This window comes from Ostrea edulis, chromosome 9 (assembly GCF_947568905.1).
Source record: "Ostrea edulis chromosome 9, xbOstEdul1.1, whole genome shotgun sequence".
In the NCBI taxonomy this organism is placed as follows: Eukaryota; Metazoa; Mollusca; class Bivalvia; order Ostreida; family Ostreidae; genus Ostrea; species Ostrea edulis.
In genome coordinates, this window is record NC_079172.1 from 11,698,818 (window position 1) to 11,726,317 (window position 27,500).

At 33.4% G+C, this 27,500-nt stretch overlaps 1 protein-coding gene across 3 annotated transcripts in view; it reads left to right on the plus strand.

The window, feature by feature from the left end:
* The window catches only part of LOC125658701 (telomeric repeat-binding factor 2-interacting protein 1-like), a 37,949-nt gene that overhangs the window by 3,551 nt on the left and 6,898 nt on the right, over window positions 1–27,500 (plus strand). For 2 of the 3 annotated variants that reach the window (XM_048890063.2, XM_048890066.2), the window contains exons 4-12: window positions 1,058–1,165; window positions 4,486–4,600; window positions 9,144–9,261; window positions 11,920–11,976; window positions 12,832–13,929; window positions 20,776–20,925; window positions 22,920–22,985; window positions 23,761–23,828; window positions 24,965–25,079. In XM_048890063.2, coding sequence (XP_048746020.2) covers window positions 1,058–1,165; window positions 4,486–4,600; window positions 9,144–9,261; window positions 11,920–11,976; window positions 12,832–13,929; window positions 20,776–20,925; window positions 22,920–22,985; window positions 23,761–23,828; window positions 24,965–25,079 — 1,895 coding nt within the window. The remainder of the gene's footprint in view (window positions 1–1,057; window positions 1,166–4,485; window positions 4,601–9,143; window positions 9,262–11,919; window positions 11,977–12,831; window positions 13,930–20,775; window positions 20,926–22,919; window positions 22,986–23,760; window positions 23,829–24,964; window positions 25,080–27,500) is intronic. The other variant, XM_048890065.2, reaches the window with a different exon arrangement.

The following is a 27,500-nucleotide window of genomic DNA, read 5'->3' on the forward strand; positions in this document are numbered from 1 at the left end:
CAATTCTAATTTGTACTGAGCCAAGCTTAACACCAAAACATACAAATTCACAATCATATTTATAACCTATGGTTCTGCCCAGTTCTGATGACACTTGTGAGTTGCATTTTATAGCATGTGCGCTAGTGATCCTGTGCGGGTGATGCAGGTATTGTTTATGAAAGGTTATATAAAATGTGGTGACCTATATGTAACTTGATTCCAATGTGTGCTGAAATTACATATTGCAATTTATCATTTTTCAAAGGCTAGTAGGTTTATACGATCTGCATCACTTGTGCTATGAGTACATGTTAACTAAGTACAATAATTCAGAAACATCCAAATACTAGATACAATTGTAAGTCCTAATAAAGATACAGTAAGATTCTTAGGGTCATCTGATTTCAATTTTGCATTAGAATGTATGGAGGAAAGTTTAAAGATAATTGATATATTGGGAAATTCTTTAGAAATCTTCGCAAGTTCCACAAGGGTACAATTAATATGAAAGAATCCCTATGAATTGCAGATTCAAATTTATTCACACAATGGTTCAGGAGCCAGGTCAATTCTACAGGGGGTTCAGAATGTTATGAAAGAAATTTTCTGGAAAATTTAAAAAAAAAAAAAAAGATCTTTAAGAACCAAACGGTTGCATACGATTAGTCAAAATAATATTCAAATATTCTCATATATTATATGATCATGTTTGTTAAGACCATGGACTTTGCGATCAGGGTGGACTAACAGTAGGGGTTTAACAATTTACACTGAAATGTATAGAAAACATCTTTAAAAATCGTCTTCTTTTCAAGAATCAGTTGCAATATTTCGAATCTATATGCCAGAGTCCTCATGTAATGTAGATTATGAGGCTACACTGTGTGCGACCAGGATGGAGCCATATTTCACAATGCAAAAATACAACGATGTGGCCCATGGACCTCTAGTTGCTTTTTAATCTCTTTAGAGCACCTTGTATCAGATGTGCCCTGATAAGATTAATTGTATAAGAAACATTAGTAGTTTAATTCCTAACTGTGTATTAATGTGACACTTTTTTTGTGGATTTTAGGCTGCAGCCACGTAAGAGTGTTTTACGGGATGATGAACAAGTCAGTGATATTTCTTTTGATGAGGACGCACCATTGACAGTCAGAGCAAGATCAAAATACTTTCGAGGGTATGACAAATTTTCCATATATGTATATGTTTCTAAAAGAAATTAATTTCATTTTTATGCCCCCAAGATCGAAGATCGGGGGTCATATTGTTTTTGTCCTGTCTGTCATTCTGTAATTCTGTCATTCTGTCTGAAACTTTAACCTTGCTAATAACTTTTGAACAGTAAGTGATAGAGCTTTGATATTTCACATGAGTATTCCTTGTGACAAGACCTATCTGTGGTACCAACATTTTTTACCCTGTGACCTCCACCTTGGAGTTTGACCTACTTTTTGAAAACTTTAACCTTGCTAATAACGTTTTAACAGTAAGAGCTAGAGCTTTGATATTTCATATGAGTATTCCTTGAGACAAGACCTTTCCATTGGTAGTAAACCTTTTGACCTTGACATTTGACCTACTTTTAATTTATTTTACATTGGTCATAACTTCTAAATGGTAAATATTAGAGCTTTCATATTGTACATGAGCATCTCTTGTGACAAGATCTTTCTACTGGTACCAAGATATTTGTTCTTGTGACCTTGGCCATCTTCGGAATTGGCCATTATCGGGGGCATTTGTGTTTCACAGACACATCTTGTCAAAAATGGTATGCTGGCGTGATCGAAGCATTGCTGTCATGTATTTTCAAAAATGGTATGCTGGAGTGAAGCATTGCAGTTCATACCCTTGTGTATTTTTAAAAATGAAATTGATACTTTTATGTTTACATTTAACTTTAATTTCTGTTGGAATATTCTTGTTGTTGAAATAGTCGCACTATATTTTTCAAGATCCATATGCACATTGTTCACATTCATGAGAAAATGGCTATCTTTTCAATTCGTAAAGATATCAAAGGCAAATTTTAAAACATTGGAAATGTGAAAATATTTATGCACAAGATCTTTAGATGGCATATTGGGTGGAAAATTTATAATGTCCCCTAGGAACCAGCTAGATTCGACCATTTATTTAGCAGCTGACTTGTCAATTTGATTGAGGTGTAGATTCTCAGTGAGCATAGAAAGGCAGTGGTAAAGGGATCTGGACTCCATAGGAGGCAATGGTGTTTTACATTCATTAGTGATTTGTTATTTTTATAGCTTATCTGAGCCAAAAGATCAAGTTAGCTTTTCTTATCAATTACTGTTTGCTTGTCTCTCAAAACCATAGGGACAGTTCTTTGGTATAGTGTATTGAAGTTTTCAAAGAAAAGATAATTAGGTAATAGTAAAAAATCATCTCCAAAAACACTCATCTAGAAAGATTTCTACCTCGAAACAACATAATATTGTATAGATTTAAGTTTGTTCAAGTGATGCTTCCCTTGGTCAACATGAAACCACCATGGGATTTAAAGATATGCAGAGGAATATATGAGGGAATATATTGAGAAATCTTGCCATGGTCAGCAAAATGAATTTTCATTTTGTGGTTTTCAATTTACCTGAAATAATTATTTGAAATGTAATAGTAATATGAGATCCATAGGCTTTCTTCATGCCTCATCTATGTATTAAGCTGATCAGACCATGTGGATAACAACACTTGTATATTGGTGAATGTGTATATAGATTAACTACCATGATACAAGGAAGATGATAAGTTTTGTAAATCAAATAACCCTCTAATAAAGAAAATTGTATACTAATAAAACTTTCTAATGCCCCACTTATATAATGGGAAAAAAAATAAACAAACTATCACAGCAAATCATTAGTAAGTGGAAATGACTAACGATATCATATGCCTGGTCAAATGCCTTCATTTCAATTCAGCAAAAAATTGGATCACAGTTGTAATCAGGGGACCGTGACCGGATATATTGAGAAGCATGACGTGTGTGTTTGATTTGTTTTTATGATTCGTTGTTTTATTGGGTTCTCTATGTTTAGTCATTTATGAACATAAAATTACTGAAATGTGCTGCATGTCTGCACAAGGATGTGGAAGAGCTGTCAGTATGGTCAAAGCTGGGCGTAGTTTATGAGAGGTTTGTTTTCATTCGCTATTTCCTGCTGCAGAATCTGGCGGAGCTTGAAAGAGACCTCATAAACATCCTCAATGCTTTTTTATTTACACAAATTAGTGAAAAAGCAGTTGTCCATGTGAATGGGGGACACATGTGGAATTGAATGTTGCGATTTTTAAATTTCAGGGTACCCATATTCCTCACATTATCATCAGTGTGAGATCGACTTTACCCATGTGAGATTTCTCTGTTTTACACTTCTGTGACGTTATTGATTATGACGTCATATATTTTCTGTGATTTACATTACAGACTGAAGTAAAATATATTGTATTGTTTTATTTGAATTTTAATTTGATATAGCTTTCTGGTGGACAGCCCTGGGTATGCTCTTTCTGCCTGTCTAATTAGTTTTTTATGCACTAAACTGTGGGAAAAATAATCCTTCATTATTTATTGGTGTGGTATAGGGAAATTCCACCTCTGGAACAATATTTGCTGTCTAGGACTTGACAAAGCCTTGTCCTAGACTGCGAATCTTGTCCTCTAGGTAGAATTTCCCTATCCCATACTCGTAGTAATGAAGAATTCTATTAGTCTTATTTGTCTTTGTGTTTTGTGACAGTTCAGTGAATCATGCATCGTCTCAAGCCACGGTTCGGAGTCTGCATATAGCTCTCGTACATATTGGCCATAGTTTGTGACTATGTAAATTATGAAAGACAAAAATATTGTCTTTTAACTTGTTATTCTTTTTGTGTTTTTTGACGTTTCAGTAAATTATAATTAAAGACAAAAATATTGTCTTCTTACTTGTTATCATTTAGGGGCGAGATCAAAAGTTCAATGTCTGACAAAAAACTAAATTCACATAGTTTACACTAAGACCTCCCCCACCCCCTTTAAAACTAAATATGATGAATGTTGAAACTAATCGATTAACAATTAAAAACTTACAAGTATAAAAAACATTCTGTACACCTTTTCTATTGTTTATTCACAAATGAAAGTGTATATTAAAACTATAAACTATTAAAATGTTCATTAAAATGTAATATTATTTTATGATATCATTATGTGGTTTTTAACAGTCGCTTGTCTTTTTTTCTTTTTCCACTATTTAAAGTGTAATCGATGTTGGATGACAGAAACTTTCTACCATCCCTCCCCTAACTATTTGAATTTAGATTCTTATCTGATATCGATCTTTTGATCTCACCCCTTTCACTGATCAAAAATTATATTCAAACTCATAAAATATAATTACAGTACAATGCGAAAACTTTAGTGGGGCATTAGAAAATTTGTTTAGTATAACTGTGTGCTATCTGTAATTATTTGATGTTAACAATGGATTACAGAAGGAAGATGTATAGTAATGAGGAGGATATGGCAATACTGAAGTACATCATAGATAACGATTATCACGACAAAGTGTCAGGCATCACAATCTGGAAAGAAATGGAGGACTTAGAGGTAGGTGTAAGGAACAGTTAAACATGATTATGATGGAAGATTAGGGTACAGTAAAACATGGTTACGATGAAAGATTAAAATACAGTTAAACATGGTTATAATGGAAGATTAAAATACAGTTAAATATGGTTATAAAGGAAGATTAGAGTACAGTTAAATATGGTTATAAAGGAAGATTAGAGTACAGTTAAACATGGTTATAATGGAAGATTAAAATACAGTTAAATATGGTTATAAAAGAAGATTAGGGTACAGTTAAACATGGTTATGATGGAAGATTAGAGTACAGTTAAACATGGTTATGATGAAAGATTAAAATACAGTTAAATATGGTTATAAAGGAAGATTAGGGTACAGTTAAACATGGTTATGATGGAAGATTAAAATACAGTTAAATATGGTAATAAAGGAAGATTAGAGTACAGTAAAACATGGTTATGATGGAAGATTAGAGTACAGTAAAACATGGTTATGATGGAAGATTAGAGTACAGTAAAACATGGTTATGATGGAAGATTAGAGTACAGTTAAACATGATTACGATGGAAGATTAAAATGCAGTTAAACATGGTTATGAAGGAAGATTAGGGTACAGTTAAACATGTTTATGATGAAAGATTAGAGTACAGTTAAACATGATTACGATGGAAGATTAAAATGCAGTTAAATATGGTTATAATGGAAGATTAGGGTACAGTTAAACATGGTTATAATGGAAGATTTGGGTACAGTAAATCGTGATTATGATGGAAGATTAGGGTACAGTAAAACATGGTTTTTATGGAAGATTAGGGTACAGTTAAACATGGTTATGATGAAAGATTAGAGTACAGTTAAACATAGTTACGATGGAAGATTAGAGTACAGTAAAACATGGTTATGATGGAAGATTAGAGTACAGTTATCATGGTTATGATGGAAGATTAGAGTACAGTAAAACATGATTATGATGGAAGATTAGGGTACAGTTAAACATGTGTATGATGGAAGATTAGTGTACAGTAAAACATGATTATGATGGAAGATTAGAGTACAGTTATCATGGTTATGATGGAAGATTAGAGTACAGTTAAACATGGTTATGATGGAAGATTAGGGTACAGTAAAACATGGTTATAATGGAAGATTAAAATACAGTTAAATATGGTTATAATGGAAGATTAGGGTACAGTTAAATATGGTTATAATGGAAGATTAGGGTACAGTAAAATATGGTTTTGATGGAAGATTAGGGTACAGTTAAACATGGTTGTGATGGAAGATTAGAGTACAGTTAACATGGTTTTGATGGAAGATTAGAGTACAGTTAGGTTTTGATGAAAGATTAGTGTACAGTTAAACATGGTTATGATGGAAGATTAGGGTGCAGTTAAACATGGTTATGATGGAAGATTAGAGTACAGTTAACATGGTTTTGATGGAAGATTAAAGTACAGTTAAACATGGTTATGATGGAAGATTAGGGTGCAGTTAAACATGGTTATGATGGAAGATTAGAGTATAGTAAACATAGTTATGATGGAAGATTAGGGTACAGTTAATCATGGTTATGATGGAAGATTAGAGTACAGTAAACATGGTTATGATGGAAGATTAGAGTACAGTAAACATAGTTATAATGGAAGATTAGGGTACAGTTAATCATGGTTATGATGGAAGATTAGAGTACAGTTAAACATGGTTATGATGAAAGATTAAAATACAGTTAAATATGGTTATAATGGAAGATTAGAGTATAGTTAATCATGGTTATGATGGAAGTTTAGAGTACAGTAAACATGTTTATGATGGAAGATTAGAGTACAGTTAAACATGGTTATGATGGAAGATAAAGATACAGTTAAACATGGTTATGATGGAAGATTAAAATGCAGTTAAATATGGTTATAATGGAAGATTAGAGTAAAGTAAAACATGGTTATGATGGAAGATTAGAGTACAGTAAACATGGTTATGATGGAAGATTAGAGTACAGTTAAACATGGTTATGATGGAAGATTAGAGTACAGTTAACATGGTTTTGATGGAAGATTAGAGTACAGTTAACATGGTTTTGATGGAAGATTAGTGTACAGTTAAACATGGTTATGATGGAAGATTAGGGTGCAGTTAAACATGGTTATGATGGAAGATTAGAGTACAGTAAAACATGGTTATGATGGAAGATTAGAGTACAGTAAACATGGTTATAATGGAAGATTAGAGTACAGTAAAACATGGTTATGATGGAAGATTAGAGTACAGTAAAACATGGTTTTAATGGAAGATTAGAGTACAGTTAAATATGGTTACAGTGGAAGATTAGAGTACAGTAAAACATGGTTATGATGGAAGATTAGAGTACAGTAAAACATGGTTACGATGGAAGATTAGAGTACAGTTAAACATGGTTATGATGGAAGATTAGAGTACAGTTAACATGGTTTTGATGGAAGATTAGAGTACAGTTAACATGGTTTTGATGGAAGATTAGTGTACAGTTAAACATGGTTATGATGGAAGATTAGGGTGCAGTTAAACATGGTTATGATGGAAGATTAGAGTACAGTAAAACATGGTTATGATGGAAGATTAGAGTACAGTAAACATGGTTATAATGGAAGATTAGAGTACAGTAAAACATGGTTATGATGGAAGATTAGAGTACAGTAAAACATGGTTATGATGGAAGATTAGAGTACAGTAAAACATGGTTACGATGGAAGATTAGAGTACAGTTAAACATGGTTATAATGGAAGATTAGGGTACAGTTATCATGGTTATAATGAAAGATTAGAGTACAGTTAAACATGGTTATGATGGAAGATTAGGGTACAGTAAAACATGGTTATGATGGAAGATTAGAGTACAGTAAAACATAGTTATAATGGAAGATTAGAGTACAGTAAAACATGGTTATGATGGAAGATTAGGGTACAGTAAAACATGGTTATGATGGAAGATTAGAGTACAGTAAAACATGGTTATGATGGAAGATTAGGGTACAGTAAACATGGTTATGATGGAAGATTAGTGTACAGTTAAACATGATTATGATGGAAGATTAAAATACAGTAAAACATGGTTACGATGGAAGATTAGAGTACAGTTAAACATGGTTATAATGGAAGATTAGGGTACAGTTATCATGGTTATAATGAAAGATTAGAGTACAGTTAAACATGGTTATGATGGAAGATTAGGGTACAGTAAAACATGGTTATGATGGAAGATTAGAGTACAGTAAAACATAGTTATAATGGAAGATTAGAGTACAGTAAAACATGGTTATGATGGAAGATTAGAGTAAAGTAAACATGTTGATGATGGAAGATTAGTGTACAGTTAAACATGATTATGATGGAAGATTAAAATACAGTAAAACATGGTTATAATGGAGGATTAAGATGATGAATGGGAGAGTAGTTTACAGTAACACATTATGATGATGAATGGATGATTAATTTACAGTATGTAATGGGTATTATGAATGGAGGGAAATGGAGGAGTTGGAGGTAACTATTAAACACATTTATGATGGAACATTAGGGTATAGTCAAACATAGATATGATGAATACAAATATGATGAATTATTGATTATAATTGTATAATTTAATTTCTTGTTGGAACCGAATCACTGTAATTCAGTCATATTTGAAGATAATTTCTTTCTGTAATCCTACCTTGTTGAACTAGACATGATTTTCGCAAATCCCCAAGTTCTTCATTACAACATATACTTTTGCGTCAATACAACCTTGTGAAATATTTGCAGAAATAAAGATCTCATGAACAACACACCACAAGTTAACTTTCACTAGCTCTTTGTTATGAATTTGTAATTTATTATATGTGGATCAATTATCAATGTAGCAAAGAAATCTTATAACTGAAAAGTGTTTGACAAAGGAATTCAATATTCTGCATGTTACAAATATTGTCTTACATTCAATACATTGCATGTACATACATACAAAAAATGTATGCAGTGGTCATGAATGAACAGAAGTATGGATGTTTTTTTATGCCCCCGAGATCGAAGATCGGAGGCATATTGTTTTTGTCCTGTCTGTCATTCTGTAATTCTGTCTGAAATTTAACCTTGCTAATAACTTTTGAACAGTAAGTGATAGAGCTTTGATATTTCACATGAGTTTTCCTTGTGGCAAGACCTTTCCGTGGGTACCAACATTTTTGACTCTGTGACCTTGACCTTGGAGTTTGACCTACTTTTTGAAAACTTTAACCTTGCTAATAACTTTTGAACAGTAAGTGATAGAGCTTTGATATTTCTTATGAGTATTCCTTGTGACAAGACCTTTCCGTTGGTACTAAACCTTTTGACCTTGACATTTGACCTACTTTTTAAAAAATTGACATTGGTCATAACTTCTAAATGGTAAATATTAGAGCTTTCATATTGTACATGAGCATTTCTTGTGACAAGATCTTTCTACTGGTACCAAGATATTCTTGGTACCAGTACCCTAATCTTCAGAATTGGCCATTATCTGGGGCATTTGTGTTTCACAAACACATCTTGTTTTTGTATTTCTGTGTAGATAACAAAACACTCTTCTGGTTCCATGAATAGCCGGTACAGGAAAATCATCAAGAACAACCTGAATTTATACTCCATTCCTTTGAAAGATAAGAAGAAGCTGAGCCAGGATTATGTTGGTAAATTTAAAAACAGGACTTTTTTTGCTTAATTAGGTCATATGCGATGTTTCTCAATAATGTATAATTTTTCGTGACATTTTGGGTATATTCACTCTCATCCCATCTTATTTCTACAAAAAAAACTTAGGGTATATTACCAGGATGGTCTTAGAGAGGCATATTTTCATAGTTCCTGGATGTGGCAAATAAAAATATAAGGTCAGCTCTTGTGTATTACAGAAGGTTGTATATATGGGCATTACAAAGGGCGTGCTTGATTTGTCTTCTCCGACCACAAAGTGTGCACTTTTATGTAATGAAGTGCAGAGGTGTACAATTTTTAGTGAATATTTTCTACATCCTGTACAGGGCATGTGTTGGTAAATGCTTCGAAAAAATCAATATGGCTGAAAAATGGTGAGACAGAAAATTTGCAAATGTTTTTCTCTGCATATCATTACAGGTAACAGTCGGTCTCTCGAAGTGAAATCATGGTCCCAATTTTTTTCTCTATATAACAAAGCAAATTTACTATTGATCTCTCTAGAAGTTCTCGATCTCTCGAAGTGAAGTTGGGTTCCGTAAAACACATTTCATTGTTTTTCACTCTCGATCTCTCGAAGTGGTGGTAGTGTATACCCACCATTACCCAAGCGTGTCATAATTTCCGCTTGGACCTTACCTGGCTTTTGTTGAATGCTGGAGGATAGTGTGGCTGTGGTAATTAGGTGTTTACATATAAGTGAAACATCGCCCTTGCTTCTATGTGGCAGTGACACACTTGAGCTTATAATTGGGTAATTGTTCAGTTTACACCTTACACTGAGGTCTTGTGTCGTGATGATTAAAATTATATATAATCCAACTATGAGTAAAATCTATAATTTGTTTTGACTTGACAACGAGAGTAAGTTTTATACATTAATTTAGAGATCTACAGACTGTTAAAGTTCTAGGGTTTGTTCTTTGTGTAAAGTTACTTTAAAACATCGTAAAGCGACATAACACTGTGCTCTGTTTAATTAGCGATAGTAAAGCTTTATCAGAACTTGGTTTTGTATGCCTATCTTAGCATGATTAAAGAACAAATAAATACATAAACTTTGAAATCTTTTTATAATGCAAAATAAGGTTCTTTATTTTGATATCAAATTATCTACCTGACAAATATGAAGGAAAACATGTCAAAATCATATGATCTTGTTGGTTAACATTTCCGGTTACTCTAAAATTTGAACCATATCGGCGAACCTTCAATTTCTGAATTTCGAACTTGATTTCTCGAAGTTTTATCAAGGTCCCTTGAAGTTTAAGTTATCGAGAGTCACCTGTAGTTGTAAAGTACATGTATGTAAGAGAATAATTACAGTGTGCTATTTGTAGTCATTTACAAGAGTTTTTAAAGATGTATTTTAAAGAATAAATGAAAACGATTGATATTTCGTACAATCATTAAAAAAACAATTTCGGCAACATTAAAGTCAAGAGATACTTAGGAGTATGATTTGGTATTTCTCAGATGTATGTCGGTATTTATAATTGCACATTAAGACACATTTTTGTAAAAGAAAATCTCAAATTCTAGTAATTATTTAATATTTAATAGTAATTTATTTGCATTAAAATCATTAATTCCCCAATGAGAGTCTCCTTAGCTGCTGAACTTCCATATTGAATATGCTACACTACACCAAATTGCACTTCATTATAAGGTATAAACTGCTTACAATGGGTGGACTATGGTGTAGACAAATCAAGCGTGCCCCATGTTATTAAAGAGGCGAAAAATCTCGGGAACAATCGAGAATCAACTCTGGAACCCTTGCATTACTAGTTCGGTGATCTAACCACTGAGCTAAAGAGGCTGATATACCAAATATGATTATATTACTGCAAGAGAAATTTCAACCTATTTCAGAAATCCATACTAGAACTTTTCATATAGAGGAGATGAAAATATTATTTTAGAAAAAAATGTCAGAAACATTGCGTATGACCTCGAGAGGTGTGTAGATTAGTTCTTGATTTCTAGAGATTAACCCGAGTTCTTGCTTCTGATTGACCAATTAGCAATACACAGTTGTTTAGGAAGAATCATCTTAGAGAGGTGTTATTACTTGAAATTATCCTTTATATGTATGATTTCTTTATTCTTTGGTTTTTTATACTTTTCTTTTTAGATATCTTTGAGATATTTTCATGTTGAAGCCAAAAAAAAAAAATCATAAAGCAATTCATGTTAAAACATATAAACTGGCCTGAATAGTGAAACCCTTCTGAGTTGAATTACCTGGTGACACCAGTAAAACAAAGAAGGGGAGAGGGGAGATGATGGTGTAAATGAACATTTTAGAATTGAAGTAAATTTGAGTACATATTAGTTTCAAAGTCTCATAAAACAAAGACTGTTATGGAAATTTTAAAGCTTGTGTGTGTGTTTCAATATATGTCTATTTAATATTTGCAGCTGTAAGTTACTAACTTTTTTATTTCTGAAATGGCACGGGTTTAAGAACACTAATGTAAACTTACATAGTTTAGCAATTAAAGTTGTGTGATATTTATGTACAGTTAAAAGCTCCTCTTGATTGTATTGAATAAAAATGACAAGATGGTGTACACATTTGTATGTAATAGATCTTGATAGATGTCAACCAATCAAATTCTATCTTACAGCTACATCTGATGATGCAGACTCTCCAACAAAAACAGAACATCAGAAATTTCCTAACTGTAAGTAAAAGGTATCATATGTGCTTGAAGTTGTTAAGAGAGAAAAAACTCTATACTGTTCTAAGGAAATTATAACTGTACATGTAGCAGTCCTGTGTAAGATTTTTAAAAGGTGACTCTTGGACTCAAGGTTTTTGAAAAGGTTGAGAGTCAGCCAATTCTGTTGAGTCCAGAATTTGTTTTTAAATATAAAATTCTTATAAAGATGTTACATCTGTCAGTACTTGCTGATAAAATACAGGTTAATCGAAGCATGACAGTGAATACTTCTTGATTTTTGTGTAGGCAATTATCAAAACTACATTGATGTACGTGTACTAGGAGATGAATTTCTAAATATTTTAAGTTTTACTTGAGCTTGAGGATGCATCTACGGACTCCTGTTTTTTTTTTGGTTTTTTCTTTTTCATTTTCATTTCAAATAATTTTGCAATGTCAAAGAGTCATGCAGATCCTTGCACTAGGAAGAACCCTGCATGTAGACTGTAGCTCAGGTGAATGTTGTATATAGATAGGTATGAAAATTGTATGTCATATGAAAACAATGCATATAAGGAATCGTGGAAGTTTCCGTTTCCTGTGACCTTGACCCTTTACGTTTTACCCTGAAAAACAGAATGTATTAAATCTTTGCAAATTTGATAAAAATGTTACCAGGTGCTAAAATTTTGTTAATCCTACAAACACATAGACAAACATGTTGAATGGATGAATAAGGGTAATACAACACTATGTTTTGAGTAATTATTCAGAAATTATAACATATATACAAGTACATTGCAGTTTGCTTTTCTGTATATGGAAATTATCAATCATGAGAAATTCACTATCATAACACCGAAATGTTTTTTTAAGGTGAAGAAGTCAGAGTATCAATTCCGAAAATAAAATTTTCTAAGAGCTCCCCACAGAAGGTTAATTCACCCACCAAACAGAGTGGTGAAGATGTAAAAGGAAGGACTAGATCACAGAGACCATCAACATTGGTGACTAAATTTCCTTTTCCAAAGAAAACAGTCATTACACGTAGAAGTAAATATTTTGATGACTCATCTGATGATTCTGTAGATGAGAGTAATACTATTCCTACGGGAGTTAAAACAAAGAAAATGAAACTGAAATTCACTTGTGATGATGAACAGCCAACATCAGAAAGTGCCACACAGAGTTTTTCACACTTGAAGTCATCTCCAAAAAAATTGAGAAATGCAGAAAAGTCAAGCCATGGTGTGGAAAAAGACACTACTGCAACAGTTAACCACAGTCATGCTGGAAAGGAAGATATCATGACATCTCATTCAGGAAAGTCCAAAGAAAAGAATCATGAAAATGAGGAACAGGAAATAGATGAACAATCTGTTGAACCTGTAAACAATCCAGTTGGCAGGCTGCGCAAGCCTCGGAGTAAAAATGAAATGTCCCCAAGGAACAAATCTAAAGAAAGTGAAAGAGGACAAAGGTGTTCCTTGGGTACACCCTCAAAATCAAAGACTGAGAGCCCACAAAGTAAATCAGATAGGAAGAAATATCCTACAACAGGATCATCACCTAAAGTTAATGAGAGAGGAAAGCCAAGTATCTCAGATTCTCCCAAGCCTGGGCCTTCATGTAAACAATCAAATGCACAGAAAACAGGCAAAAAACCACACAGAACTTTGTATAACAGTGAGTCAGCCACTTTAACACCAAATCAAATGAAGAACTTGTCTAGTTTGTCCCAAACAAAGTCTGATATGTCTCCAAGTAGCTTGTACAAGTGTACATCTGAAGGAGTTAGAAAGTCATCTAGATATGAACGTATAGACTCCAAGGCCATTAAAAGGAAATCTCCACATGGTAAAGGCAGTAGCAGGTTGGATGACTCTGTTGATGACAATGAATTGGAAGATGATTTTGACAAAGAACTGATGAAGCGTGTGGCCTTGACCTCAACTCAACTCCTAGTTGATGAAGGTAATGTTTTTTTTTATTCCTGTTTTAATTGCACATTTGTTACAATGTATGTAGAAATTGTCAATTGAACTGGGCAAAAAATTACTGTTTCCAAATTCAGTAAAATGTTTTTGTGGCACAGAAGTAGGTAGCATTCATTAATTTACCAAGACATTCTGAAGATGAATTTGAATAAAAAAAAAAAAGAAAAAAGAAATACTTCACATTCCTTCTATATTTAGGAATTACATCCTCTTTTTTTTGTTTCTTTTGACATTTTTATGCCCCAAATTCAGAAATTGGGGCATTTATATGGACTGATATTGTTTATGGTCAGTTTATATCTCATACTCAGTAATAATTTCATCATGTGTGCCATGTACATGGCAGAGACTTCATAGTTTGCAAATTGAAATATCAAGATTGTGGTCAGATGAAGGTCACGCTTCCTCTAGTAGGACTAACCATAACATGGTGCATAAAGATTAATGAACACTTCTTTGTATGAAGGTATTGTGGTCAGTGGGTAGGTAGTGTGGTCAGTGAGAGAGTATTGTGGTCAGTGAGCAGATATTGTGGTCAGTTAGAAGGTATTGTGGTCAGTTAGAAGGTAATGTGGTCAGTGAGAGGGTATTGTAGTCAGTGAGCAGGTATTGTGGTCAGTAAAAGGACATTGTTCTCAATGAGAGGGTATTGTGGTCAGTGAGAGGTTATTGTGGTCAGTGAGAGGGTATTGTGGTCAGTGAGAGGGTCAGTAAGAGGGTATTGTGGTCAGTGAGAGGGTCAGTAAGAGGGTATTGTGGTCAGTGAGAGGGTATTGTGGTCAGTGAGAGGGTATTGTGGTCAGTGAGAGGGTCAGTAAGAGGGTATTGTGGTCAGTGAGAGGGTATTGTGGTCAGTTAGAGGGTAATGTGGTCAGTGAGCAGATATTGTGGTCAGTTAGAGGGTATTGTGGTCAGTTAGAAGGTATTGTGGTTATGCAGTGAGAGAGAATTGTGGTCGTGCTCCCATTTAATTTCGTAAATGACTAATGATAAGTTAAGTCTAGTATATATAGCCATATACCTATGACTAGAAGGACCTATTAAGAAGTTTTGAAACTTATTATATAATTAATACTTCATACTATTGAGCACCTGGGGATGCTTAGACAATTTGGAAAAGGGGGGGGGGGATTATTTGGGACTTTGTTGAAATATTTCAAGTGAAATTTTGTCTTTAAGAAATGTTTAAATGAATATTAAATTCTAAATGAGTTATTGCTATACTGGGGATACCCGCTTTTTTCACAATAAAATAATGCAATACCATGCCTGGGCAATATAATAAAAGCTGCCAGTGATATCCAAATTACAATCAAACATCACTGGAAAATTTTCTTCTCTGTAATAAGGGGTGAATATTTTTGTTTTTATTCTTTTTCCTTCAACACTGGAATTTATTTAGAACTTATCTTATGTCCATATTTTTTCATGTTCTTTAAATATTCTCTCTCTTCTTTTATGTTACTCGTAATACATACATGTAAATTTCACTCAAGAACTCGTTCATATTCAATATTTGTACAACAAATCACGTTTTTTTTAATTATTATTCATTTCTTTGTTTAGCTATTTTTTTTTTTTAAATAACATTGTTAAAAAAATATAGGATCCACGTCTCGCGTGCGCGCTTTCTTATAAGGTCCATGTGACGCGTGACGACTGACAGGGCCATAAATAATGTTTGTTTCCCCTCTCTCGTCCCTACACTAGTTTCAGAGGAAGGTCGATAGGTATGTAAAAAGTTTTTTTTTAGTCAACAGAATTTTATTTAGTATGAAATTCTTTTGACCATTAACAAAGCGCGATACCAAAACGTCACGAATCACATTCCATGTTTCCTCTTCAAACTCGTAAAGTCGGTTCTTATGTGAAGTTCTGATTTGATTGCCACGTTTAGGGGAAGGTGTAAAATATTTTGGACAGTACTCGGTGTATTTTGGAAATGCTCATTAGGCCTCTTTAACCAATGAACATCGACATATAATTGTAAATGTACAACGTTGATTCGATGGACACTTGGGTTTCATAAGATTTTTTCTGCTACATATTTATGCCACATATTAACACCTAAATAAAGTCAGGTAGAATGTTGCAACTATGGTGCTGTTATTTCGGAGACATGGTGTTATAATTCTAACAGTCAGTAAATTAAGCAATCTGATTAAAACCAGATCTTCAATCCGCTCCTCTATTCTCCATGTCGCGTTGAACGCGAAATGGAGAATAGAGGAGCGGATTGAAGATCTGGTTTTAATCAGATGGCTGTCTTTTTATTTTGTGGTTCACTTGCATTTTATGCATGCGTTTGTTTTTGCATATTATGTTACTTCAGATGTAGTAGTGATTTTGATTTTGTCTATGAGTTTTTAATCATATCGGTAGATCTAACTTTCACCAGAAAATGTTTCAAATTTGCCTATGAAACAAAATGGATGCTGACATCTTTTACAATGTCTTGTAATTCGCAACTTTAGGACTAGGCTATTGCGCATGCGCAGGGCTCGAAATTAACATATGCCCGTCAGTCTGTGACTGGTTAAAAGTATGGCGGACTGACTGACATTTGTTTTAGTCAGTCCGATGGGACTGGTTAATTTTCTAAAGCTTCATTTTAGAAAATATACTTTTGAAATTTTATACACACATTTGGCATGCTTCGATCTGTAGATATCAGACGAATCTGATTCGTAAATATAAATCCCACATTTAAGTGTTACAATATTGTCTGAGGCATATTGAGTTTAATTTCATTTTAATAACATTAACGAAATATGTTTAATTATTTCTGGAAAACTCTGTTGGACTGGTAAAATTTTCTGCGGACTGGTTGAAATTATACTCCATCAGTCCGACTGGACTGGTGACTTAAAAAGTTAGCTTCAAGCCCTGATGCGCTAATTTAAGTAAACCAATCAGAACTAGCGCATATAATTAGGTGTTTTCCAGTTTGTAAATATCGTAGTTCCACCCTCCTGTGACGTCGTAAGATTTCACAAAGTCAATAACAAGATTTATGCATGACAGGAACATAAATTTTGTTGGAGTCTTTTTCAGTAGCTACTGATAAAAAAAAATCTTGTTAACCATAATTAAAAATATTTCAAAAGTCTAAGTTATATATGAATAATCAATTATATGTTTTAAAATATTGAATCCAATGGCAATAACTCTGTTTTCGTTAAATTATTTATCAAGTCCCTATGTGATACATTTCCTTTAATTTTCACAAACATTTTGTATATTTTTTAAAGAAACAGTTTCATGAAATTGTTATGAATACTACGACATCGTTTCAACCATTTTTGTGAAATTTTGATAATGCTGCTTGAGGAGAATTATTTTATTCTACTGACTTTCATTGACATTTTTATTAGTAAACTGTAAAATCAAATTTTAATATATTAAATCTTTTTTTTTTTTTTTTTTTTTTGTATAATTTATTTTTTATTTCACAAATATTGACATAAAGACAAAAGAACATTTGCCATTTTTTCTAACCACTTTCACACTTTCATACTCACACTCATACTTTTGTTGGTAAGTGCTTGCATTTTTATACCCCCCCCCCCCCTATATATAGGAATCACTCTGTCTGTCTGTCTGTGCAGATTCGTGTCCGGGCCATATCTTCTTTGTTCTTTGACATAGGCATACCATATTTGTCACACAGGTGGATCACCATGAGACGATGTGTCGGGTACCTTCATAACCTCCATATGACCTTGACCTCAAGGTCAAAATTGAAAGTTTTTCCAATGGATTCGTGTCAGAGCCATGACTTCTTTGTTCTTTGACATAGGCATACCATATTTGACACATGAGTGTATCACCTTGAGACAATGTGTTGGATACCTTCATGACCTATATGACCTTGAACTTTGACCTCAAGGTCAAAATTTATTATAGGGTTTTGACATAGTCATACCATAAGACATGGGTGTATCACCATGAGACTATGTGTCATGTACATTCATGACCTCTTTATGACCTTGACTTTTGATCTCAAGGTCAAAATTATAGGTTTATACCATGGATTTTTGTTCGGACTGTATCTTCCATTTTCTTCTACAAAGGCACACCATATTTTTACACACAGGAAAGAGGTAATTTATACCTATTAACAACACCCTTTGGGAGATTGGGATAAGTGGGGGGGGGGGGGGGGGGGGGGTTATTCTTAGTGAGCATTGTTCACAGTACCTCTTGTTAATATAATTGTAAGAGAAAAATTATAACAATACAGAACTCGAGTAAATAGATAAAAATACATGTGGCTTCTAAAGTAGAAAAAAAATGATTTTTTTTTATGTTGTCAAAAAGTGTTTTCCATACATGCCAGGTATTTTCAAATTTTTGTATTTCTAAATTCTGATAAGCAATACATTTTTCAACCTTGTATTTGTTGTATAGATAGAACAATGATTCCAAGAATCTTGGCAATTTGGTTTTTTTTTTCAAACAAGAAAAAATATATTGTTTTGCATATAGGATAAGGAAATTTACAATTCTGTTGCCTTTCGACAATGGGAGTTCGTTCACCTAATAAAATATTAAGTACATTAAAACCTATTCTTTTGGAAGTTGTTTTATAAATGTGCATGCTCTGACAGTATATTTAATATATTAAAGCTGTATGACCCAATGTTCATGTATTATTTTTGTACATAATTACTTTAAAGCAGATTAATTACTTTACAAAGTTATCAACTTTCCCTTAATTACATGCATGTAAAAGAAAACAGTGAGAATATTAGTTAGGCCACATTTAAAAAAATGTTGGTTTGCCATAGCCTGAGGGTCATAAAAAATATTGGGTTGGTCGGTAGGGATTTTTTTTTTTTTTTTTTTTTTTTTTTTTGCTGAAAATATATTGAATATCAAAACTCTGTTTTTATATTTTGTGTTCTTTTGATGAATTAACCCTATTATAGTGACTTACTTGCAGAACTGTCAGAAACCTCTCTAAAAAGTGCAGTTTTAACTTCATGGACAGGAGTAGTTTGTGTATATGGCTCATATATCATTTTGTTATTCTGATATGTTACTTGTTTTGTGGGTGTTTGTTTTCCAGGTCTTGAATATGTCCATTGTTTTTTCAAATTTGTCTAGAGTCTTCATTGCCATGATTTTTATACTCTTAATGGCCAATGTAACATGCATGTATTATGCAACGGAAACTTGGTAGCATTGTTGTTGAACTAAAATATTATTCATATAAACTCAACACAATTTCATGTTCAATGATGATGGTCAAACTATTACTGATACATTAAATCTGTGCTCCGCGGAACCTCAAATTACCGAAATGCCCGTGATTTACCAAAATGCCTCCAGAAATACCGAAATGCCCATTAGAACTAACGAAATTCCCCTTTGAATCAATTTTTTTAAAGTTAAATTGAAAGATTAGGGATTGGTTCAATGTGTAAAATACCGTCTCTGAAGAAAAAATAACATGATTTTTTTAATATTAGAATTTGTGTTAATCTAAGGAAGGTAACTCATGTTATTTTTCTTTCATTTAGAAAAATGTGTTCAACCATTATTTCCTAATCATTATATATATACATTGCTTCAGTTGAATTAAATCAACATTCATATATATTTTGCAATTCAAACAAATATTGTATAGGGGGGAAAATCATCGGTGATATACATGTATAAATTTTGCTAGAGTTATCTTTCTTTGAAACATCGTGAATGCGAGAATTTAACACAATTGAATTCCCTAAATTTACAATCACAAATTTAAAAACGTTTTATTATAAAAGATTAACATATATAAACTTAATATGCATTAATGTATATAATTAGAGGGGAATTTCGATACTTTTAGGTGGTATTTCGAAAACTAATTCCTGGGGGCATTTCAGTAATCTATGTCGAGTGCGCGAGACATTCGAGGAGTTCCGATTGGCGAGCATGGTGCAAGGTAACGAATCAATAGCCGTTGACTTGTGAAGATAAACCAAACGCGGATAGGAACTTGAAAGAAAAACAAGTCGGAAAATCGATTAAAAAAAAAAACATGGCTGAAATTATGTCAAAAACTTTCCAGTCGGGGGGTTAAAAATGGGTCCGTCGCGCGATGGCAAACAAACTCCTTTTTAATTTTGGCCTTAGAAAGTAAATATAGTGTGGTACATATACAAATCATCCGGAAAACCTCGGGCCTTTCAATCAAAGCACAGTGTATTTGGTGAAAGGCCCGAGGTGTTCCAAATAATGCATAAATTATAGTGTTAGACGTCTATAAATAGCCCCATGTGCGTCAGGGGAATCCCAACATGATGTATTAACTCATACGCAACTGTCTAGTTTTAAGGCTGAAAGTGTAAACAACGAATTACTAAGAGGTATTTGATATTTTTATTTCTATTAAACTTATGGCACAGTACTGTTGTAACAAAATACACAGCTTTACACAGATAAGATCACCGATAATCTGAAAGTTTGAACTGGTCACGTGACTGTCACTTGAAATGGCAGAGTGACGCGGTTGTTTGTAAACACTGATTTAGAATTAAATAATTTTGGTTAAAACGGGTGAAATAATGTATGACATGTCATACAGCTTCATAACTATATACATGCAATGATTTAATAACGTTTTTACGAGATGGAAAAAAAATGTTGTAATTCGGACCATACAGCTTTAACTTAATTCAACCAAGAAGGTAAAAATTGTGGTTCTTTTGTTTAATCTTAGCAATATATAAATGTAGAACCCTTCAGTGAATGTGTACAGAGAATTTGAAACAAACTACACTGCTTTTGCAATATTTTGCTGTAAATAAAATTTGAATTTAAACTTTATCATTAGCACCATCAACATCCAAGAAAAGTCGATCTGCAAAAATGTGCATGGAACAAGATTCAGGTGAAGAACCAAAAGGGGTCGTATCCAGCGAAAAATCAAAACCATTAGAAGACACTCCAGAGGGGAAATCCCAAACTACCCCAAAACCTTCCAGTAAGCCAATCACCTCCAAGTGATACTACACGTCTTTATCTTGTCTCACAAATGAAAAGTGTTGAAGGTTTTTCTTAATATGAATTTTACAATATATTATTATACTTTTATGTAATTTAGTAAAATCTGATTGATTTAGAAGCATTTGAAAAAACATATTGTTACCCCTAGAGAACCGATATATCATGCCCTCTGCAGTCTAGGTCAAAAACTTTTTAAACTACTAGTCCGGTCGAGCAAGTTGAATGTAAAATTTACTAGCCCGGAAAAAAATTCACTAGTCCAAAATCAAAACAGTTTATTAAAGCAAATTTAACTTACAAATTAAAAAAAACAATTTTTCCATATAGTAAGAATGAAAACAAAAACAAATGAAAAACTTCAGTCATACTCCACTTCATATAATATTAAATTTCTAGTTTCTGTCGATTTCAGATTCAAGCAACTCATTTTCAGTCTCCTCCTCCTCATCTTACATTTTTCACAATACGTACACAGCACTGTATTTTTTTCAACGTCACATTTTAGCTATGGACGGTTCAATGTCCATGATTGAACAAATCCACGCTTTCTCTTTGGCTCGTATCTTTCTTCCGCACTTCGTTTTTCCCACTCGTCATGACAGCGGAAGATCGACCTGTGTAGGTGCCATACGATTCGTACCTGGACCTTTCTCTTTCGTACCTGAGACATTTCCTACCACTTTGCAGCATATTAGAGTTTGACATTAAAGATGAAATTACCTGGTACGAAATAGTTTGGACTCGATAAACAGGCAAGCAAACTCAGCCAATCAAGTAACGTTATTACACAAGTCTAAGTGTTTACAGATTTTTGATAAAGTCCTGTATAGATATATATTTTTTAAAGAAAAATTTCTACTAGTCCGATTGGGCTAGTACAGGGGAAAATCTATTAGTCTGACAGAAATTTTACCAGAAATTGGGCATTGGTCTAGCGTTTTTCGCCCAGACTGCCTCTGTGTTGTTAATATCTCTAGCAACGGGAAACAATACTGACAACAGAACTAGTGATATTATAAATATTGCATGTACATGTAGTTGAGTGTAACATTGAAAATTTTCACCCCGAGAAAACCATTGTCAATCGAGACATAGCCGAGGTTGACAATGGCTTCTCGAGGGGTGAAAATTTTCAATTTTGCACTCAACTATTTGCAATATTTGTTTTATTATACTGAATGTTATATAAACAGCAAAGCAGAAAAAAAAACCTACATCTGTTTACATCTGATCAGTCACTGTCATGCGATATCTCGTATATCGATACGGGTATTTGCATTTATTACAAATGCTCAAACAACATCTAACAATCTACAGTGAACCGTACGCACATAAATTTGACGCATGTGATAATATCACCCATTGTACTCTTACCCGTTGCTAGATACTATCACCCTGGAGCGTGTGCTTTCTGTTCTCAGAGGGTAACAATATGTTTTTTCAAATGCTTCTCGACCAATCAGATTCGAGTATTTTACATGAAAGTATAATGATATGGAAATTATCACATGCTCACAGATGAAGTGGGTAAGGTTCATGATAGGTTGCTAAATAAAATGGACAGTAAAACATTTTTGTGACTCAAATCAACATTAACGGTAGCAAATAACAAACAAGAATATATTCCCATTCTAATGCAATTTAGCATTTCGCTTGATTTTAAATCCTATTTCTGAACAGTGAGTTTTGCTTATGAAATATCACAGCTGTATGTAGTTTTAAGAATGGTTCTCCGTTTTATGTGTCCAACAGGAGATATTGTTTTAGGGCAGCTTTATGTAGCTTTAAGTTTCTATATATTTTATATTACTGTGTCGCTTTCAGGGTTGGGAATTATTGTATAATTCTTCAGTCTCCTATAACTATAAGTCTCAGAGACTTATTTTCTGTGTCATTTGAAAAAAAGTTATTTGGTTTACATGTGTTCAAAAGTACATGTAAATAAATTTCTCATCCTATTTGTTGCTCAAGCAGGAACAAAGAGTCTGACATCATATGTCACCATGTTTACTGAAGATGAAGAGGACACTGCAACAGGTATGAGGAGGTGTTTTTTTAAAAGGTTTATTTTGTTTGTTTGATGTCCCATAAAATTTGACGTATATATGGTGCTTAGGGCCATATCGTTAAGGGTTCTTCATTGTGCCCAGTCTTGCTGTGACACAGGACCTCACTTCTAATGCCAAGCACTCGGTCAGGGAACTGCAGTCACTATTTATGATAAATGCTTCATTTGATGTGGTGCCGGAATTAAAACAAAAAGATCAAACCTGGGACTTCCTGGCTATGAAGCAAGCTCCCTAACCACCAGGCTAGCATGATAAGGATGTATCAGTGGTGAAGTCATTCGCTGGTAATCTTAACTGTAAGTAATCTTCACTGGTGATAGATTTCACTTGTGGTACTCTTCACTGGTGATAATCTTCACTGATGCAGTTTTCATTGGTGGTAACCTTGACTGCATTGGTAAAAGTCCTCATGGATATTTAGTACCAAACTTCGAGGGAGAGTTATGGAGGGTGGGGTGCAATTTTCACCTTTCCATTAAAAGGCCATATTGTGCCATTTTTGGGCGTGCAAATCCTCCCCCACCCCCCACCCCCCCCCACCCCCTTCAACTATTTTTTTGGATGTAAAAGGTACCATCTTGGGTTGCAACTCCTCCTGAAAATGTTCTGTATCTCCCTGATACTCGTGAGGAGTCGATGGAATATTGTATTAACCCACTGATACAGATACTTTTTTGATTTCTAACTATAAGAATAATCCAGTATTCTTTATTAATGCACACAGAGTAATATTTTGTTCACAGAACTAGTAACTGACGAGGGAAAGACGGAAGACATTTTGGATGAGGCAGAAACTGAAGATCTTATTTTGGTAAGTTTGCAATATTCTGTACCTTCCTCCTTCCAGCTATTGTGATTTATTGTGAAAACAATTGGTTTTAGAGAGTATAGATATAGGATCTTCCATGGTTTGTGGTTTGATATGATATATATTCATAAATCAAATCAAACCATGGGAGATTCTTTTTATCATATGTTAACCCCCCCCCCCCCCCCCCCCCCTTCCAGTCATTCATTTATGTTACTGTATTGTTGGAATTTCGCTACTTGAAATTTTGCAAACAAACTGTGAAATAGACATTTGTTTGTGACGTCAGAAACGGTTTAGGAAAACATTGTAATAATCAGAATTTATGTAATGGGTGATATCCATTGGATAAAGGAGTAAACATGTGATAAAAATAAATATGAAAACAAATACAAATTTTTATCCAAATGATTGAGGAAGGAAAAATATAGTGATGCTGCAAGACAATCTAACAAAAGCCAGACCTCTATGCTAGAGGCAATGGCATAAATGGAGTTCTGGCAGTAGTCAGACTGTAGAAGATTCCCTTTTAAAACTGAATAGAGAAGGTACATGTAGGATAAGGACTATACATAGATTACAGAAGTCGTCATGGATAAAACTGTAGATCATCGTAACCCAGATCAAGTCTCTCTCAAAATAAGTATCAACTTTAACATGTAACATATATTCCAAGTTCACGGGAAGGTCACAAAGGCACTGAAAATTCTAAATTTCCTCAGTTTTAGCCAAAAATTTACAAATCTGAAGTATATATTGCTTCAGAAAATATAAAGTACACACTTGCCTATCTCTCAAATTTATATATTATAGCTGTATCATGTATGGATATAAAAGTGGTATATAGGCAAATGTAAACTCCCATGTTTTCCCAGCAAATCATATGTAAAATGTTTTTTAAAAATGTGCTGTTTTCTTCTGAAAGCCTAAAAGTGTTCAGATTTGGGACAATCTTGTGGCTTTAGACACTAGCATGATTGGGATTATATAATTTACTAAGGCATCACCTTGAAATAAGATTTTACTAGGCTTTGTGGTTTTATGTCCATTTTCAAATTCAAGTGACAATGGAGGCCACATGGGGCCCTTATTTCTACCTTGTCCTTTACTAACATGCTGTATGTAATTTGACCTTTTAGAACTTGTGTAGAGAGTATCAGCTGACCAAACGACAGGTTGGATACGTCCTATATATTAACAGTGGAGATGTTAATGATACCCTACAATGGCTGAGGCTTAGTGGAGAATGCAGAGGTGAGACAACAAAGCCGGAGAAAGGTTTATTATATTGGTACTTGTCACATGTATCTGCTTGTGCCTGTTGGGGTGTTTTCACTTGAATCAACTCAAAATCAGACATGATATATCCGTTTAAAAAGGGTATTTTTAGCTGACCTGATTCAACTTGTCTAATCTGACTGTGTGACTGATTGATTGTGTAGCTTCTAATTTATGACTTCCTCTCAAGAACCACTGGATGTGCTAAAATAGGCAAAGAGCATATTGGCATGAAAGTGGGGAAAATTTTATTGAGAAGTGCTGTACTAGAATTTACAAATTTATATGTAGTTTCATTATATAATGTAGATTCAGTATTGCTCAAAGCATGGTACCTGGGATGGGCCAAATTGAGGACTGAATTTACTGTAAATGGAATGTGCAATGATAAAGTTCATCAATACAACATACAAATATCCTCATTCAGTTAGTCCCCCCCCCCCCCTTTCAACCATGATTCCATTAACCAGAATGGAGCTGTAGATAAATGTGTGTGGTCTAAAGTTTCTTGAAGGAATGTCAAGTTTCTTCTTCAGAAGCATAAATGCTAGATTTTGATTTAGGCAATTTTAATATCCAAGCATTCTCATGCAGTTTACTTTTGCATGTGTGCAACCCATTGTTCCTTGGGCTGGGGTAGAGCGCTACATTTTTTAAAACCGGGTTCAGTAAAATACAAAGGGCTTGACCTGTCATCTTTATTTATACCGGTACATACACAAGTGTCAAAATGGTGTCCAATAACAGTCAGACTGTTAGCCTCGAATATGACAAAAACAATAATAAACTTAATAATAATCAGTTTAAACTACAGAGCCAACAGGAATCTTACATTCAGCAGTTTGGAAACAGTTTGGTTAAAAAATTGTGACTGAATCTTCTTCAAAGTTATTATTGGTTATTTTATTTAAAATGTATCGTATTGAATTGTGTCATACACATTGCAATACGTATTGTATCGTGAAAGGGGCATATCATTTCAGCCCTCTACTACTACAAGGTGACAGGAAAGGAAAGAAAGCTGCCCATTGCTTTGATTGTTAAAAGGCCATGGTCACAGTAATTATAGACCCCTAACAGTGAAACCAGAGGGAGTTATAGATTTCCTCCTCTTCTGTCTTTCTACCTATCTGGAACTATAGGTCTAACAGTCTGTCCCACTTAGTTTTCCGTACTTTTTCTTCATCATGCTGTGAGTTAGGAAACTGAAATTTAATATGTGGTTTACTAGTGACTACTAAGGTATATTTACAGATCAAATTGAACTTTGGTCACTTGAGTATTTTTAAAAAAAAATTTTTTTTTAGATATGTTGGACTTTGTGCCAAACATAATTTTCTGGACTTTTCATCAAGGAATTTGAAATTTGACACATGGTTACCTAATGGATAAATACAGATCAAATTCTACTTTTGATATGGTTGACCTATTCTAAGAAAAATTGTAAAATCATGGTTGAATGAACTTTTTAAATTTTTGTTGTTTGGACTATTTTCACCATGCTTTGATTTTGGAAGTTAAAATTCAGTAAAACATTTATTAATACATAATCATTCATAATGTATATATGTTTACAGGATTTATTTTTACGAGATTTATGGAAATTTATGTCAAATGTAATTCGGACTACAACTCCTTAATTCAGGAATCTGAATTTTTTTTTATATGGTTATTGAATGATAATGTATGGACAATAAGTTTCAATTTTGTGACTGTTGATTTCCAACAGAAATTGTAAAACTTAATCTCATGGTTGACTGAATTCTTCAACTCTGTCTAGATCATAGTTCTCTAGTTTTGTATTGTATGAGATCTACATCATTTAAGCCAAACCAATATGTAATAGAGTTTGTCTGAGTCGTCACATCTCTTTACAGGAGATTGAAATTATAATATATCTTGGTAATAAAATATAATATCAGCCCACTCATCCTAATATACATGTACATGGTCTGCATATAATGACATCCCTCAAAAATCTGACATTGATTTTTTAATCTCACCCCAAACACGATTTAGAATTACTTTATCGTGTTTATCGCATTTGTTTGAATTAATATTTAGTAGAACATGGAGAATGTTCTCTGATAATGATTCAGCATTTTATTGTTGACTGAGAGGAAAAAATCCCTCATATATAATCCATAACACATTCATTTTTTCACAGGTTTTGAATGTGTGAATTCATAAGAAAAAGAAAAATTGCAGACACTAGTTATATATACATTTATGTCTACAGTACTGTGGAATCAGACACTAGTTATATATACATTGATGTCTACAGTACTGTGGAATCAGACACTAGTTATATATACATTGATGTCTACAATACTGTGGAATCAGACACTAGTTATATATACATTGATGTCTACAGTACTGTGGAATCAGACACTAGTT